The following is a 14175-nucleotide window of genomic DNA, read 5'->3' as shown; positions in this document are numbered from 1 at the left end:
CTGCTATTGAGGGACCTGCTCAGGTTTCAAGTCACTTTGAGAGGCCTAAATAAAGTAAAACCCCATAAATTACTCCATTATAGAAACTACACCCCTCAACGTACGTAAAACAACTTTTATGAAGTTTGTTAACCCTTTAATTGGTTTACAGGGGTTAAAACAAAATCGGATGCAATTTCGAAATTACATTTTATTTGGCTAAATTAATGTGTTTTTCATAAAATGTACAAATTCTCAGTGGATAAAATTCCAAAACGCTCCTCAAAATTTGATCCCCCATCTCTCCCGCGTATAACAATACCCCATATGTGGTGGTAACCTGCTGTATGGGCACACGCCAGGGCATTGAGGGGGAGCTGCGCCATTCAGAGCAGATTATGCATTGTCACTTTTTATTGGCTATACAATCTTTATTTTTTTGGCAATTTGGACATTTAAGGGCTTATTTTTTGCGACATGAGATGCACTTTACAAATACTTCATTTAAGTGGGTCTATAGCTTTTCGATGAGATTTTATTAACTCTTTAATGTATGGAGGAAAAGAAAATTGTCAATTTGGGGTTTCTTTTTTTTGTATATTTTGGGGGTCGTACACCATACACTAAAAATACTATAATATTTTCATTCTATAGATCACTACGATTACGGTGATACCTCATTTATATAGTTTTTCATTTATTTTTACAATTTTACTGGAGAAAAACTAATACAGAGGAAATCTTATTTGTTTCTGCATCGCCATCTTTTCGGGAACTTAACCTTAATATTTTTTGGTTGACAGAGCTAGTTTAGGGCTTATTTTTTACGTGTTGAGTTGTTCTTTCAATTGGTACCATTTTGGGGCACATAACTTTTTTTGATCACTTTTTAGAACATTTTTGTAAAGGGATTTTATGAAAATTTATATTTTTGGCGAGTTTTTCGGGTTTTGTTTTTACGGCGTTCACCGTACGGGTCCAATAATGTTTCTGACTTATTGTACAGATTGTTACGGACGCGGTGATTCCAAATATGTGGGGGGTTTTGGTGATTTTCAGGTATTTTTACTTTATTAGATGTGTATAGGGAATGTTTGTGTTTAGGGGACTTTAACTCTATTTAATTAATTATTTTTATTAAAAATTGTGTTTATTCAGTGTTTTTAACTTTTTTTTCTTTACTTTTACAGGTTAGCTTGAACAAGTGATCCACTGATCACTTGTTCAAGCTATTCTTCACCTAATACAGTGTAATACAGATGTGTAATACAGATGCTGCGCATGCTCAGTGTGTCACAGCCGGGTCCTGCCAGGAGGCACGGACCCGGCACCCGGAAGAAGATCGCGCAGCCCCGGGCACCGGCAGTCCCGGGGCTGCGATCAGAGCAGCGGGACCCCCCCGGTAAGCGCCGCGGGGGGGTCCGAATCCTGTTAAATGCCCCTAGCACGCCGCGGTCAGCGCGACCGCGGCGTGTTAGGGGTTAACACCCGCGATCGGAGAAATCTTCGATCGCGGGTGTTAGAGGAGGGTGTCTTAGAGTCCGGGCCCCCCTAGTGTCTTAGAGTCCGGGCCCCATAGGGCAGTACCAGTTGTACTGCCCTATCGGCGGCCCTGGCTTCCAGTGAGATTATATCATGCTATGAAGTCACCCAGACCATGCACAACTACCCGTCACACTATGCCCTAATATTTCTTATCCACGCCCTCCTTTCTTCTAAAACCAACTTTTAAAATTATAAAAATGATCCAGAAGGGCTCAGAGGGGTGTTACCCGAGCCCCAGGCTGTTGCACTGTGAAAGAGCACTTCCCCCTCCCACTTTGTGAGATGACATCAGGCAGAGGGAGACAGGAAGTGTTTACAGAGCAAGGGGGAGGGGGAGACAGTGTAACAGACTATGAAGCTGCTGCTTGGCGGGGCTCTGGTAACGACCACGGAGCCTTTCTTGGTCATTGGTAGTACTCCCAGTACTACTAGTAATTGTAAAAGTTGATTTTAGAAGGAAGGAGGCCATGGATAACAAATATAAGAAGATTCCCACAGTCCCGGTGCCTGGATCTATGAGTAATGTCCCAGGTTTATCAGGATGGATTTTGATTTCCTCTAATGCCTACAAACAGAACCAGAACCAAGCTGGGAAAGGGGGAGGGGCTTGAGTCTTCTTTGTTTCAGTTTAAGGACCTTTGGAGGGCTCTTGTACATGTGTGATTTCAGGTCTGGATGTCTCTTTCTTCATTATCTCTACAGGGCAGTATCAAACTTGATGGGTGGTTTGGGCCCAAGCCGCCCCATATTATAATCCACTGCTGTGTGGATTAGATGATTATAATAATAATATTAATAATAAATAATAATTCCTTTATATAGCGCACGCAGATTACATTTTCGTAGCTGTAGGCCATTGAGTAGTTGGCAGCTTTGTATAGATTAATACAGGGGGTCCCTGACTTAAGAACACCCGACTTACAAATGACCCCAAATTGTAAACGGACCTCTGGATGTTGGTAATTACTGTACTTTAGCCCCAGGCTACAATGATCAGCTGTAACAGTTATCACAGGTGTCTGTAATGAAGCTTTAGTGTTAATCCTGATTCTTATGACAATCCAACATTTTAAAAATCCAATTGTCACAGTGACCAAAAATAATCTGGCTGGGGTTACAATGATAAAATATACAGTTCCGACTTACATACAAATTCAACTTAAGAACAAACCTACAGAAACTATCTTGTACATAAACCGGGGACTGCCTGTATGTAACATAGACATAAATATCAGGGTTTTTTATGTGTCCATGTATTTTTATTGCCCCCACCATACAGTGAAGACTTTTCTGTACCTATTTACACTCAATGACCTGACTTCTCTATCCTAGAATGGAGGAAGAAGAACTGAAAATGTGCCCAGTGCTAAATATATCCCTTTGATCGCTGCGCTACTTAGACATAATGTTTGTCTAGGAAATTTCCCAGTAATTGAACATTTTTGGTTGGAGGAACTGATCCACGGATTCCCCTGATACTTGTGTGTGTGACGGCACCATCCTGCGCTGCCTACCAGAGGAATCCCTGCCCCGGCCTCGGATGCCTCGACTTCACCTTCAAGGACCTCAAACTCAAAATAAACCTTTGGCCGGTCCATCTGTGCTGTTTACTTTGCATAATGTCGGCCGGCCTGGGAATAATAATCCTGTATACTGAGTAGACTATATGGGATAGGTCCTGCTCCTGTACTTTTAGATTTTGGCAAGAAATAAATAGCCTGTCTGGCCATGTCAGCTTTGGTTGAATGGCGTTTTTGCGAAATATGACATAGACAAGCCAAGTTTTGGTGCATCTCTAGCAGAAGGGAAGACCAGTGCTGGATTATAATATAGGTCAGTTTAGGCGGTGGCCTGGGACCCAAGCCTTCTAGGGGGCCCATGGCCACCCAACAAATGTTAGACTGAGAATGACCATCACCCATGAAATCTTCCTACATCTGTTCCTGCTCTCAATACACACGGACATAAGACCCATTTCAGGACCTTTGAAGGTCCACCAAAGATCCTTAAACCACAGATTGAAAGCAGCAGAATGAACACAATCTACATTCGCCAAGAAGCTGATTCTAGGACCAGATGTAAGAAGTGATCCCAGACTTGAAGGAGCTATAATATTCCTACAGTCCAGAGCCCACTGTAGTCCTAATCCAGGGGAAGTCCTCTTATGCCCAAATAAGAAGAGCTGTATTGGCTGAATGGTTCAAAATATAATCACTGCAAAATAGAAACATCTAAAAACTTTTATTTACCGTATTTATAAAAAAAATATCTTTCTTGCAGAACTCATCGACGAGATATGTCACTGAATTAGTATACTGAAAAAATGAGGAACAATAAAAGACCCACATAACAAAAACCACTCACAAACACAGAACACCAAATCGACTCTAAGGTCAGCAAAGATAAGGAGCCGCAAAATAGATTCAACTTTATCTCATCGCAAAGCAATATTACATGGGACAAGATGCACAATTCCAGGATCCAATAAATAATCTAGAATAAAGTTTCAATAATTATACATGAAGTTGTTAAACAATTGTAGTAATGGAACAGGGTGGGAGAAGGGACAAACAAAAGAGGAAGAGACAACAGGACAGGAAGTGACATCTACTGCTGGGTCCCACCCCTCTCACAGCACCACCCTATACAGTATATACTATGTCCTCTCACAGCACCACCCTATATAGTATATACTATGTGCTTTCATTATATTACACTATACACCACTTATTCTCTCCCCTTAAAGAGAACCCGTCATGCAAGATAACCCCCTAAACTAAATATATTTTCATAAACTGCCATTGGAGAGCATTGCCTCTATCCCTTCATTGTCCCTCTACAGGCCTGTAAACCTAAGCAATGAGGTCCTAAAGCTGTATGCAAATGACCTGTGAAATGTCCAATGAAGCATTAGCATATTCAAGCTGTCCACTCTATTCATGAGTGGGAGGCACAGCCACACCCCCAGTGCATGACTGACAGCCTGTATAATGATGTGAGGCTGTATAATGATGTGCTTCCTGGTGCTGGTGGCCACGCCCCCTGCAGCCTGTGTGTGCATGTGTGTGTGTGTATAGGAGAGATACAGCAGCTCCAGGATGCAGCCATGTTACAGCAGAACCTGTCAGATTCATGTGTAGCTGATGTCTGTGTCTCTCACCTGTATATTAGGAGGATGCAGCATGTCAGCAGATGCAGCACACACACTAGCCATGCTTTACTATACATTACACACAGACATGAGCAGGGGGAGGAGAGGGGAGGGGTAACAGGGGTGACATCACTGCCTCTGACCATGTGACCAGTCTCATTTACATAATAAAGAATAGATGATTTTACAATGAATAATGTATGAAATAACTAGATAAAGGCTGTGATGGATCCTTGTGAGCTGCTCCAACAGGTAGAGGTGACAGGACAAGTGACACAGACCTGATGACAGGTGTCCTTTAAAGGGAACCTACCACCACGAATCGGGTGGTAGTCGGATCAATAGGACGTGAGGATAGCCCTTTAAAGGGCTAATTCTCACGTCCCTGCACTTTTTCGGTAACTTTTAGGCAACTGCGCAGATGGCAGGTTCGTCGGACGAGGGCGCGCAGAAGATTGTGGGTAGGAGGAGTAAAGAGGCTACTGGAGAGTGGAGTAGCCGCGCCGTGTAGCCTCAGCTGCATATAACAAAGTTTACATATACTGATAATAAAAGTTACCAAAAAGTGTGGGGGACATGAGGATTAGCCCTTAAAATGATCCGACTACCACCCAATCTACCTTTATAGGTAGATTTGTGGTGCTAGGTTCCCTTTAAAGCGTTATTTGTCCTACTTTACCAAAGTCATGCCCCCCTTTGCTTATTGTTCCAGGGGTGTCTTCATGCTAGTTGTGTGTCTCTGGTTATAGCACACAATTCAGCTGACCATCAGCTTTACACTTGGCTCTCATGGTGAGAAGAGCCAAGCTGAAGGGTTAGGAACCCTTATTTAGGTATCTTGCCCATTTATCATAATGACCATTGAAGATCTATGTTCACAGAAGACCACTGTCGACACAATGACATCTTAGAAGACACTTAAAGTTTGCTTTGACCCATGTATTCAAAAACGTCTTTGACATCAAAACACACACCATAAAATGAACATCAAAATCATCTTGGTCCGTAGACCAAAGAAGCAAAGTTGTATGAAACACAAATCAGTCAAAGAGTCATCACATAGTCATCTTGGAAGCACCAACCAGACCATTGTCACCAAGGCCTATCCAAAGAAATGTCAAAAATGAATGAAAATCCTTATATCCTGTTATCAGAGGATAGTAATCTCATGAGTAATAGCTTTCTATATTACCATATGAGAGTTTGGTTCTTTGAGCCAAAGAGATGAGATGCTTCTGAAGGCCCACCCAACATCCATTCAGAAGATATGATGATGTTAGTTAGTTCAGTTGCATCATATTCTTTATTTTCACCATTGTGCACACCGGATATAGTCTCAGTAGAGTCTAATAAGTAATTTGTGATAGTCCCATCACTAATCGATCACAGTGAGAAGTCATTGATCCCAAGAGCAGCTTCTACGGGGGGTTGTCTTTTGTTGGACCTCTGGCGGAATTTGGGTGGGTCAGCGTTTAGGGAAGTATAGACACAGAGGGAGGGGCGGGCGGCCGGAGTTTGGGCGGGTGGGGCGGCCTTTGGGCAGGCAGGATGGCCTTGGGGTGGGCGGAGTTTGGTCTGGCCGTGTGGCGGGCGGAGAAGCAAAGACACAGAGAGAGGGGCCCGCACAACGGGCCCGGGCGCGTTCCGCAATTGTTACGCAACTGGTGGTGGGTCAGTCTGAGCTCAGAGTTTGTGGATTATTCCAGGCTGAATAAATGACACTAAGTATGTCCTTCCTAGAAGACCAATATAGGTCACGTTTACGAGATTGTTACAATGTATCTCCCAATGTAAGATCTAGATAAATATAAAACCTGATATTGGTCAGATGGTCTCTTCCCCAGGAAGCAGAATGTAAAGCCGCCTCTTATTTTAGCATAAATACACTGCGAGCATAGATACAACTGTGTGGAGTTGAGGGATACATGCTTCTATTACAGTGAAATGTGCCGAGGGAAGCACTTTCCCCGCCTACTGGCTTCTCAGGCTATACTTAACCTCACGGACCGGCAGTAGGTTGACGCAGCTGCTGTAATGAACCGTATTAGGAAATGCAACTCGGGTGAGCAGCAAACAAACTGCTGTCCGTTCACCATTACTTTCTTTTCCTTTAATTTCACCCAAAAATTACTTTGTTTACTAAACTTTCTAAGTCAAAATCAAACTTTTTGGAGATGCATGCTTCTGGTTGTCCCTTCTCTCACCCCTGTGATTATATAACATGTGTTACTATCATTTCATAGGACACCTATCCGTCCTTCCCTATAGGCTCTTAAAGGAAACTTACGATAATTGAATTGGAGACTTCATACAATGCAATTTTGGATTTCATATCAGAACACAGAGTAGATCCATCAGATCTTATCTCCTCTATGAAGGACTAATGGGTGGTGGTACATACCCCGCAGTCATGGCAATGTTGTAAAAGGTGAGCCATACCGTGGCCACAGCTCCGATGGGCTTTTTCCTGGAGTTTTCCTTCTCTTCTACAGATCCCTCGTCCTCACTTGATGCCATGGCTGCACAGGCACGGGCTGCGGGGTCAGGCTGCAGTTTGAGGCGAGGCTGACAGCTGGGACTGACAAATCTCACATTCAGTGGCACTCGGACCCTCCAATAATAGAGCACAAGGGAGGAGCGATGACTTTGTCTTGTTCTTCTCAAAGGTCTATCAGTTTGATAATTAGACATATATTTTTTTAGTTTCGAAGATGTTGGCACTGGCACAGTGGTTACGTTTCTCAAACTGGGCATCGGTAATAAGAAAAATTTGAATGATCCATATATCAGGATTTGCTATACACAAGACCAATTTTAGTTTCTAGTGGTGTCATGTACTGGGAAGCTGGAAAAAAATTGACAAAAAACATAGTTGCGTAATATTCTGATGGGCTTAATTTTTACGTCTTTCATTGGGCGTTGTAGACTTCACGCCTCCTATATTCTTCGGATCAGTACGATCGCAGAGATACCAAATTTATATGGTTTAGTTATGTCTTCACCTTCACTGACTCCTGTAATGCTGGGATGGTTTTTTTGCATATGCTGGCTGTACACATTGGGGCACATTTACTTACCCGGTCACTGGAGCTCACGTAAATGTGTTGTCCGACAATAATGCATTGTGCGCCTGATATCCTGCACGTGTCGCTTCCCCGCTCAGGTCCGCCGGAGTTCACCTTCTTCTTCCTGGTGCATGTAAGTGCTTGATCTTGCGACACAAGTTGAATCTTAAATCCCGCGCTTAGTGCGAATCAGTTGGATCGTCCAGCGGCACGACCCCCTATTTCTGTTGCATGAAAGCAGCGCATCTGTGCCACAATCCGATCACGTGCAACACAATCCCAGCGCAGACTCCTGTTATATACCTGTGAAACCTGCGCAAATCCCGAATGCCATGAACAGTCCGATGAAAGTGCGATCCATGACCCTTAGTAAATAAACCCCATTGACATTTACTGGCATAGTTTTTGCTTCCGTCTGACCAGTGTATGACGTCTACTGTGAAAAAGACAGCGGATGCAGCTTATTGCATCCCGGAGCCCCGGCTGCTGAGCGAATACGTCCATATAAGGACAGTGACATCACTGGGGAAACCCCATACACCAACAGCAGCCAATTACTATGTGCTGCCGTTGTTCACTCCTGAACCCACACATTCAGGTTAGAGGAGGGGTCCCCAGGCCTATCCCCCTCTATGATTATTCGCCTTGCCATACACGGAAGGACATGTCAGGAATCCGCCCAATGGGGTGCTGCTGGGACAGGGATTTAAAAGGGGTTTTCGGTGCACGCGATCGCATTTCGACAGAAACCGGCGGCGGGCCTTCGGACAATCTGACAGATTCGGACAAACCGCAGGATTTAACTTCAAAATTGTGCCGCAAGCCAAGCACTTACATGCATCGGGAAGAAGAAGGTGAACTCCGGCGGACCTGAGTGGGGAGGCGACACATGCAGGATATCGGGCGCACGATCTTAGTGAATCGCGGCACAGTGCATTCTGGACGGACAATGGACTTTCAGGAACTCCGAGGGACCGGGTAAGTAAATGTGCCCCAATGTGTCCTACAACATAAACCACAAAAAGAGATGTGAACCCAGGCTAACTTTTTCCATACTTGTGTGCACGGAGCTGTGTAAGGTGTCATTATTTGTGGGATTGGATTGCGTTTCCATTTTGAAAACTGTACAACTGTTTGATCAATTTTTATTCCAATTTTTATTGGAGGCAAATTGGCACAAAGTCGCGATTTGGGCATTCATTTTCTGCTATGAAGTTCGTCACAGGGAGCAATTGTTTTTATATTTTAAGAGCTTGGGAATTTTGAGGATCATTAATATGTTTATGATTTTCCTTTTGTTATTTATTTTTATCTGTGTCCTAGGGAAAGGGAGGTGATATTCATTTAGATTTTTTTTTCATATATTTGAAAACTCTTTTTTTTATATTTATTATTGTATGAGTGAGTGATCAAGACTGATATAATGATAAATATACTATTATTTCAGCCCTGAATACTCACTCACTCATACAATTTATTGCTATCCAACTGTCTCAGACAGACTATAATATAGAAATCCTAATGACCTCCATGAGAGCCTTTAACAACATCACGGACGGCGCCGAATGGCATTTAAAGATGGCAGCACCCAGGAGCAGATCAGTTGGGTGCTGTAGTTGAACCCGACCACAGGTCTGCTCCTGGGTGACGCCCTTTGTGAGGTCATTAACCCCTTAAGGAAGCAGCCATTTTGTAGCTTAAGGCTCAGCCGGATTTTTTGGATTCTGACTTGCGTCTCTTTATACGGTTATAACTTTTGAACACTGTTACTTATCAAAGCGATTCTGAGATTGTTTTTTCCCCACATGTTGTACTTCATTTTAGTGGTAAATTTTGGCAGATAAGTTTTGCGTTTATTTACAAAAAAAAGAAAATATGATAAATTTTTGGAAAAATTTGCCATTTTCGAAATTCAAAATCATTGCTTTTTCACGCAGATAGATTTACTACCTAAATAACTTGCTGAATAACATTTCCCATTTGTCTACTTTACATTTTCATAATTTCTGAAATGTTTGGATAATTTATTTTGATGTCACGCGGCTTGCAAATAGAATATCGCTTTTCCGGATTTTCAGAATTGACTATTTTGGGGATAAATACAGTTTTGAATGAAATTTTACATATTTAGCATCAAAACCCCCGTATATAACCAACCCATTTTCAAATCTGCACCCCTCAAGCTATCAGAAACAGCATTTACAAAGATTGTTAACCCCTTGAGATCTTCATAGTAATTGAATCAAAATGGAGGTGAAATTTAGAATGGTCATATTGTTCCCTTATACGTTCATTTAGCCCTAAAATTTACACATTTCCAAAAGATAAAAAGAGAAAACCCACCATACAATTTGTTCTGCAATTTCTCCTGAGTACAAAGACCCCCCACATGTGGCTGTGACTTGTGTTATGGGTGCACAGCGAGGCGCAGAAGGCAAGGAGGGCCCTGCAGCTGCCAGGATTTTAGTTTCCTCATTGGCCCCTTTTGAAGGCTATAAAATTTTCGCTTTTTCGTTATTGGGGCCATGTGATGCCATTTTTTTTGCGGGATGAGATGCTTTTTCCAGTGTTACCATTTTGGGGTTTGTATCACCTATTGTTGAAAATTTAGGAACTTTTTTTGAGGACATGAGTAGAAAAGCATCAATTCTGTACTGGATTTTTTACTTTTTTTTTTTTTTTTGGTGTTCACCGTATAGACTAATAATCCTGTTATCTTTATTCTATGGGTTGATACGATTACGGGGATACCAGACATGAATATATTTTCTTACGTTTTACTAAATTTGTCAAACAAAACCCTAATGTGGGGAAAAATCTATCATTTATGTATTGCCGTCTTCCAAGTGGCATAACATTGTTACTTTTTTGGCTACGGAGCTGGTTGATGGCTTGTTTTTTGCGGGACATGTTGTACTTTGCACCAGTATCATGTCGGTGTACATATGGTTTTTTGATCACATTTTATAGCATTTTTTGTGGGATTGAAAAGGTAAAAATCATAATTTTTGGAGGGTTTATGACAGTTTTTTTTTTACGGCGTTTATCGTGGGGGTTCAATAATGATTTACTTTTATTCTACGGGTTGTTACGGACGCGGTGATACTATATATGTGGGTTTTGTGTTATGATTTTGACTTTTTTTTGAGTTATATGTCTCTTTATATGTTTTGGGGCTTTTGGGCATTTTTAGTGATTTATTACTTTATTTTTTTATTGAATAACTTTTTTTTTTTTACTTTTTCACTTTTATACCATGGGACATGAACAAGCAATCATCTGATTGCTTGTTCATGATAATATTCTGCAATACTCATGTATTGCAGGATATTAGCAGTGTCAGCCTATACACTTGCATAGGCTGCCACTGTGCCAGTAAGATGACGTCACAGACGCCATCTTACTGACAGTTCTTGCAGGTAACTCTGGGGTCCAGATCGGACCCCAGAGTTACTATAGCAACGATCGGCGCACCCCGAAAACGGTTCGGGGGGGGGGGGGCGATCGTGGGGGAAAGACCCCCCAGCTGCATGTTAGATGCCGCGGTCGCGCTGACCGCTGCATTTAACGGGTTAAGCACCCGCGATCGGAGACAACTCCGATCGCGGGTGTTACACTGGGGTGCCGGCTATCAGTCACAGCCGGCACCCCGTGTTTCCCGATGCCGGTTCAGCTCAGATCTTGAGCCGAACCGGCATCAGCTCAGCGTCTGATATATCGGACGCTGAGCGCTAAGTCACTGCGCTCAGCGTCCGATATATCGGACGCTGAGCGTTAACGGGTTAAAGGGGTTTTCCCACAAAAACAAGTTAGGCCCTTTCCACGGGATAGGACCTAACTTGCTGATCAGTGGGGGCCTCAGTGTTGAGACCCCCACAGATGGCGAAAAACAAGGGGTCCGACCAACCCCTCACCGCTTCTCATGGAGCAGACGGCCGTGCATAACTGTGCAGTTCCATTAATCTCTATGGAGCTGACGGAGATCGGTGAGCACTGTGCTCGGCAATTTCCACCAGCTACATAGAGATTAATGGAGCAGAAGGGTCATGTGCGGTCATCTGCTCAATTAGTCTGAGGACAGCTAGGGGTCATCGGACCCCTCGTTTACGAGATCTGTGGGGGTCTTAACACTGATAGGGCCTAACTTGTCTTTGTGGGAAAACCCCTTTAAAAGTTCTCATAGATTAACTCCCACAATTGGTGCCAGCAGCAATCACTGCAGTTCACGGCAGATGACCGGCCAATAATGGATCCAGTCCGTGAACCCTCTCCATACACCCCTTCATGACCGGGCAATGTGTATTTAAGTTGGGCAGTCGTGTTAAATGTACCCATAGAGGATGCTGGAAGCTTTGGAATTTGGGAAGAGGCCACTTTTTTTTTCTTTTCCATTGCCTGTCGCTGGTAGAGGGTTTGTTTTTGGAGAGACAGTGGTGGTGTCCATTTTGGATCACTTATTGACTGAATATATTGCTCCAGTGAATTAGTACAAAGCCAAAGAAAATTGGAAATAAACTGACATGCGCTGCTACAGGTTGTAAGATCCACACTGTGGGGAGAAGTTATGACAGGTTTACAAGATATAGAAAAGTCATTGAGTGCATTGTGTGCAGCTGAGGGAGTATCAGGGCTGGAGCATGATGTGCCCAGTCATTATAAATTCCCAGGGTGAGATCATTATGCATTAGGAATGCACCTGTATCTCCCGGGCCGCCAGAAAATCAGCACAGACTATCGCGAATAACTCGTATTTGCACCCGTATTTACTGGATACAGATGCCGGAATATTAGTGAAGACCGGCATTCTCGTAGATTTCAGTTACTGTATTATGCAGCAAATCCACAAGGAAAACCCATGCCCCTGACATACCTGGGCAAGAGCCCGGGGCCCAAAGATGCTGGGGGGAAAAGAGGGGCCCAGGAGCGCCTGGTAAGAGGGCTCTATATTATAAATCCATAGGTGGCTGTATATAATATAACTAGAATGGTAAATCTAGTGAAAGTCATTCTAGTAAAAATACAAGCAATGTTTTCTGAATTTGACCATGAGAGCAATATCCAGGGCAGCACGGTAGCTCAGTGGTTAGCATTACAGCCTTGCAGCGCTGGGGTCCTGGGTTCAATTCCCAGGGTCAACATCTGCAAAGAGTTATTTCCATGTTTGCGTGGGTTTCCTCTGGGTCCTCCCACACTCCATAACATACTGGTAGGTTGATTAGATTGTGAGCCCCATTGGGGACAGGGACCGATTTGGCAAACACTGTGCAGCGCTTTGCCATATAAATAAAGGAATTATTATTATTACATCTGACAACTATGTGAGGTGCAAGAGGGGGGACTCATTAACCCTCCCACTTAATAGCGGATCTGCAGGGAGATGAGAAGACATGCAAACCAGCCATGTGCTTGTGTGATAGGGGTGAAAGGAGGAACAGCTGTCGGCCCAGCACATGTTGTCCTGACAGCTGCGGATGGTGTGCGGTCGTCTATAGCTGGAGAAGTCATACAAGTCATGGATGACTATTGGCCAAACCAAGGAAGAGACGAGGAACCACCCAATGTGTCTAGAAGAAGCTGTATTCCTTTCCTTTTATCATGTAAAGAGCTGTGCGAGGGCTTGTTTTCTGTGTAACAAATTGCACTTTGTAGTGACGGTATGTAATATTTCATGCCATGTACTGGGAAGTGGGAAAAAAATTCCAAATGCAGAAATTTGGTGTAAAAACACATTTTTTTGTGGGTTTTCACTGTGTACCCCAAATGACCCGTCTCCTTTATTCATTTGGTCAGTTTGATCACATGGATACCAAGTTTTATTGTGTATTAATACCTTTAAAAAAAATTCAAACCTTCTCTAAAAAAAAAAAAAAAAAAAATTTCGCTTCAGACTTTTTGGCTCTATTTTTTTCGTTATGGGATTCAATGCCGGGAATAACCGTTATATTATATTTTGATAGATGGGACATTTTTGGACGCAGTGATACCCGACATGTTTATGATCTTTGCTGTTTGTTTTTATATCAGGTCTAGGGAAAGGTCATTTGAATTTTGACTTTTTTTTTTTTAATGGAATTTACCATTAGAAGTAGATGTGATGGTAGATTCCTCCTGCTGCCTCTGCCCTAGACTATAATGTAATAATCCTAGGTTCCAGGATTATAGTAGGTTTTCTTCAACTACTTTCAGACCCCCCCTAAGGTACTTTAACCCTAAGTTGACTGACTGATTCTACCATTTACTGCAATATAGCAATAAATATAGGGATTTAATGCATGAGTTTCCACGGGGAATGGAAACTAATCCCCTCTAAAACACTGATTTTACATTAAAGGAAACCTACCATTTGATTTGATGCAGTATGAAGCAAACATACCTTGAGAATGCTGTAGCTACACTGCTGCAGGATCATATCTTGGTTAATCCCAGTGCTGAGTG

General features: G+C 42.8%; 1 protein-coding gene across 1 annotated transcript in view; it reads right to left on the bottom strand.

The window, feature by feature from the left end:
* Positions 1 to 7264, bottom strand: part of HACD1 (3-hydroxyacyl-CoA dehydratase 1) — a 31198-nt gene extending 23934 nt beyond the window's left edge. Inside the window, exon 1 of the mRNA XM_072154864.1 lies at positions 7077 to 7264. Coding sequence (XP_072010965.1) covers positions 7077 to 7192 — 116 coding nt within the window. The 5' untranslated portion in view covers positions 7193 to 7264. The remainder of the gene's footprint in view (positions 1 to 7076) is intronic.
* Positions 7265 to 14175: the final 6911 nt, after the last annotated feature.

Source organism: Engystomops pustulosus, chromosome 5 (assembly GCF_040894005.1).
Source record: "Engystomops pustulosus chromosome 5, aEngPut4.maternal, whole genome shotgun sequence".
NCBI classification, from domain to species: domain Eukaryota; kingdom Metazoa; phylum Chordata; class Amphibia; order Anura; family Leptodactylidae; genus Engystomops; species Engystomops pustulosus.
The sequence above is the reverse complement of the archived record's forward strand: the minus strand, read 5'-3'. Positions and strand labels throughout refer to the sequence as shown.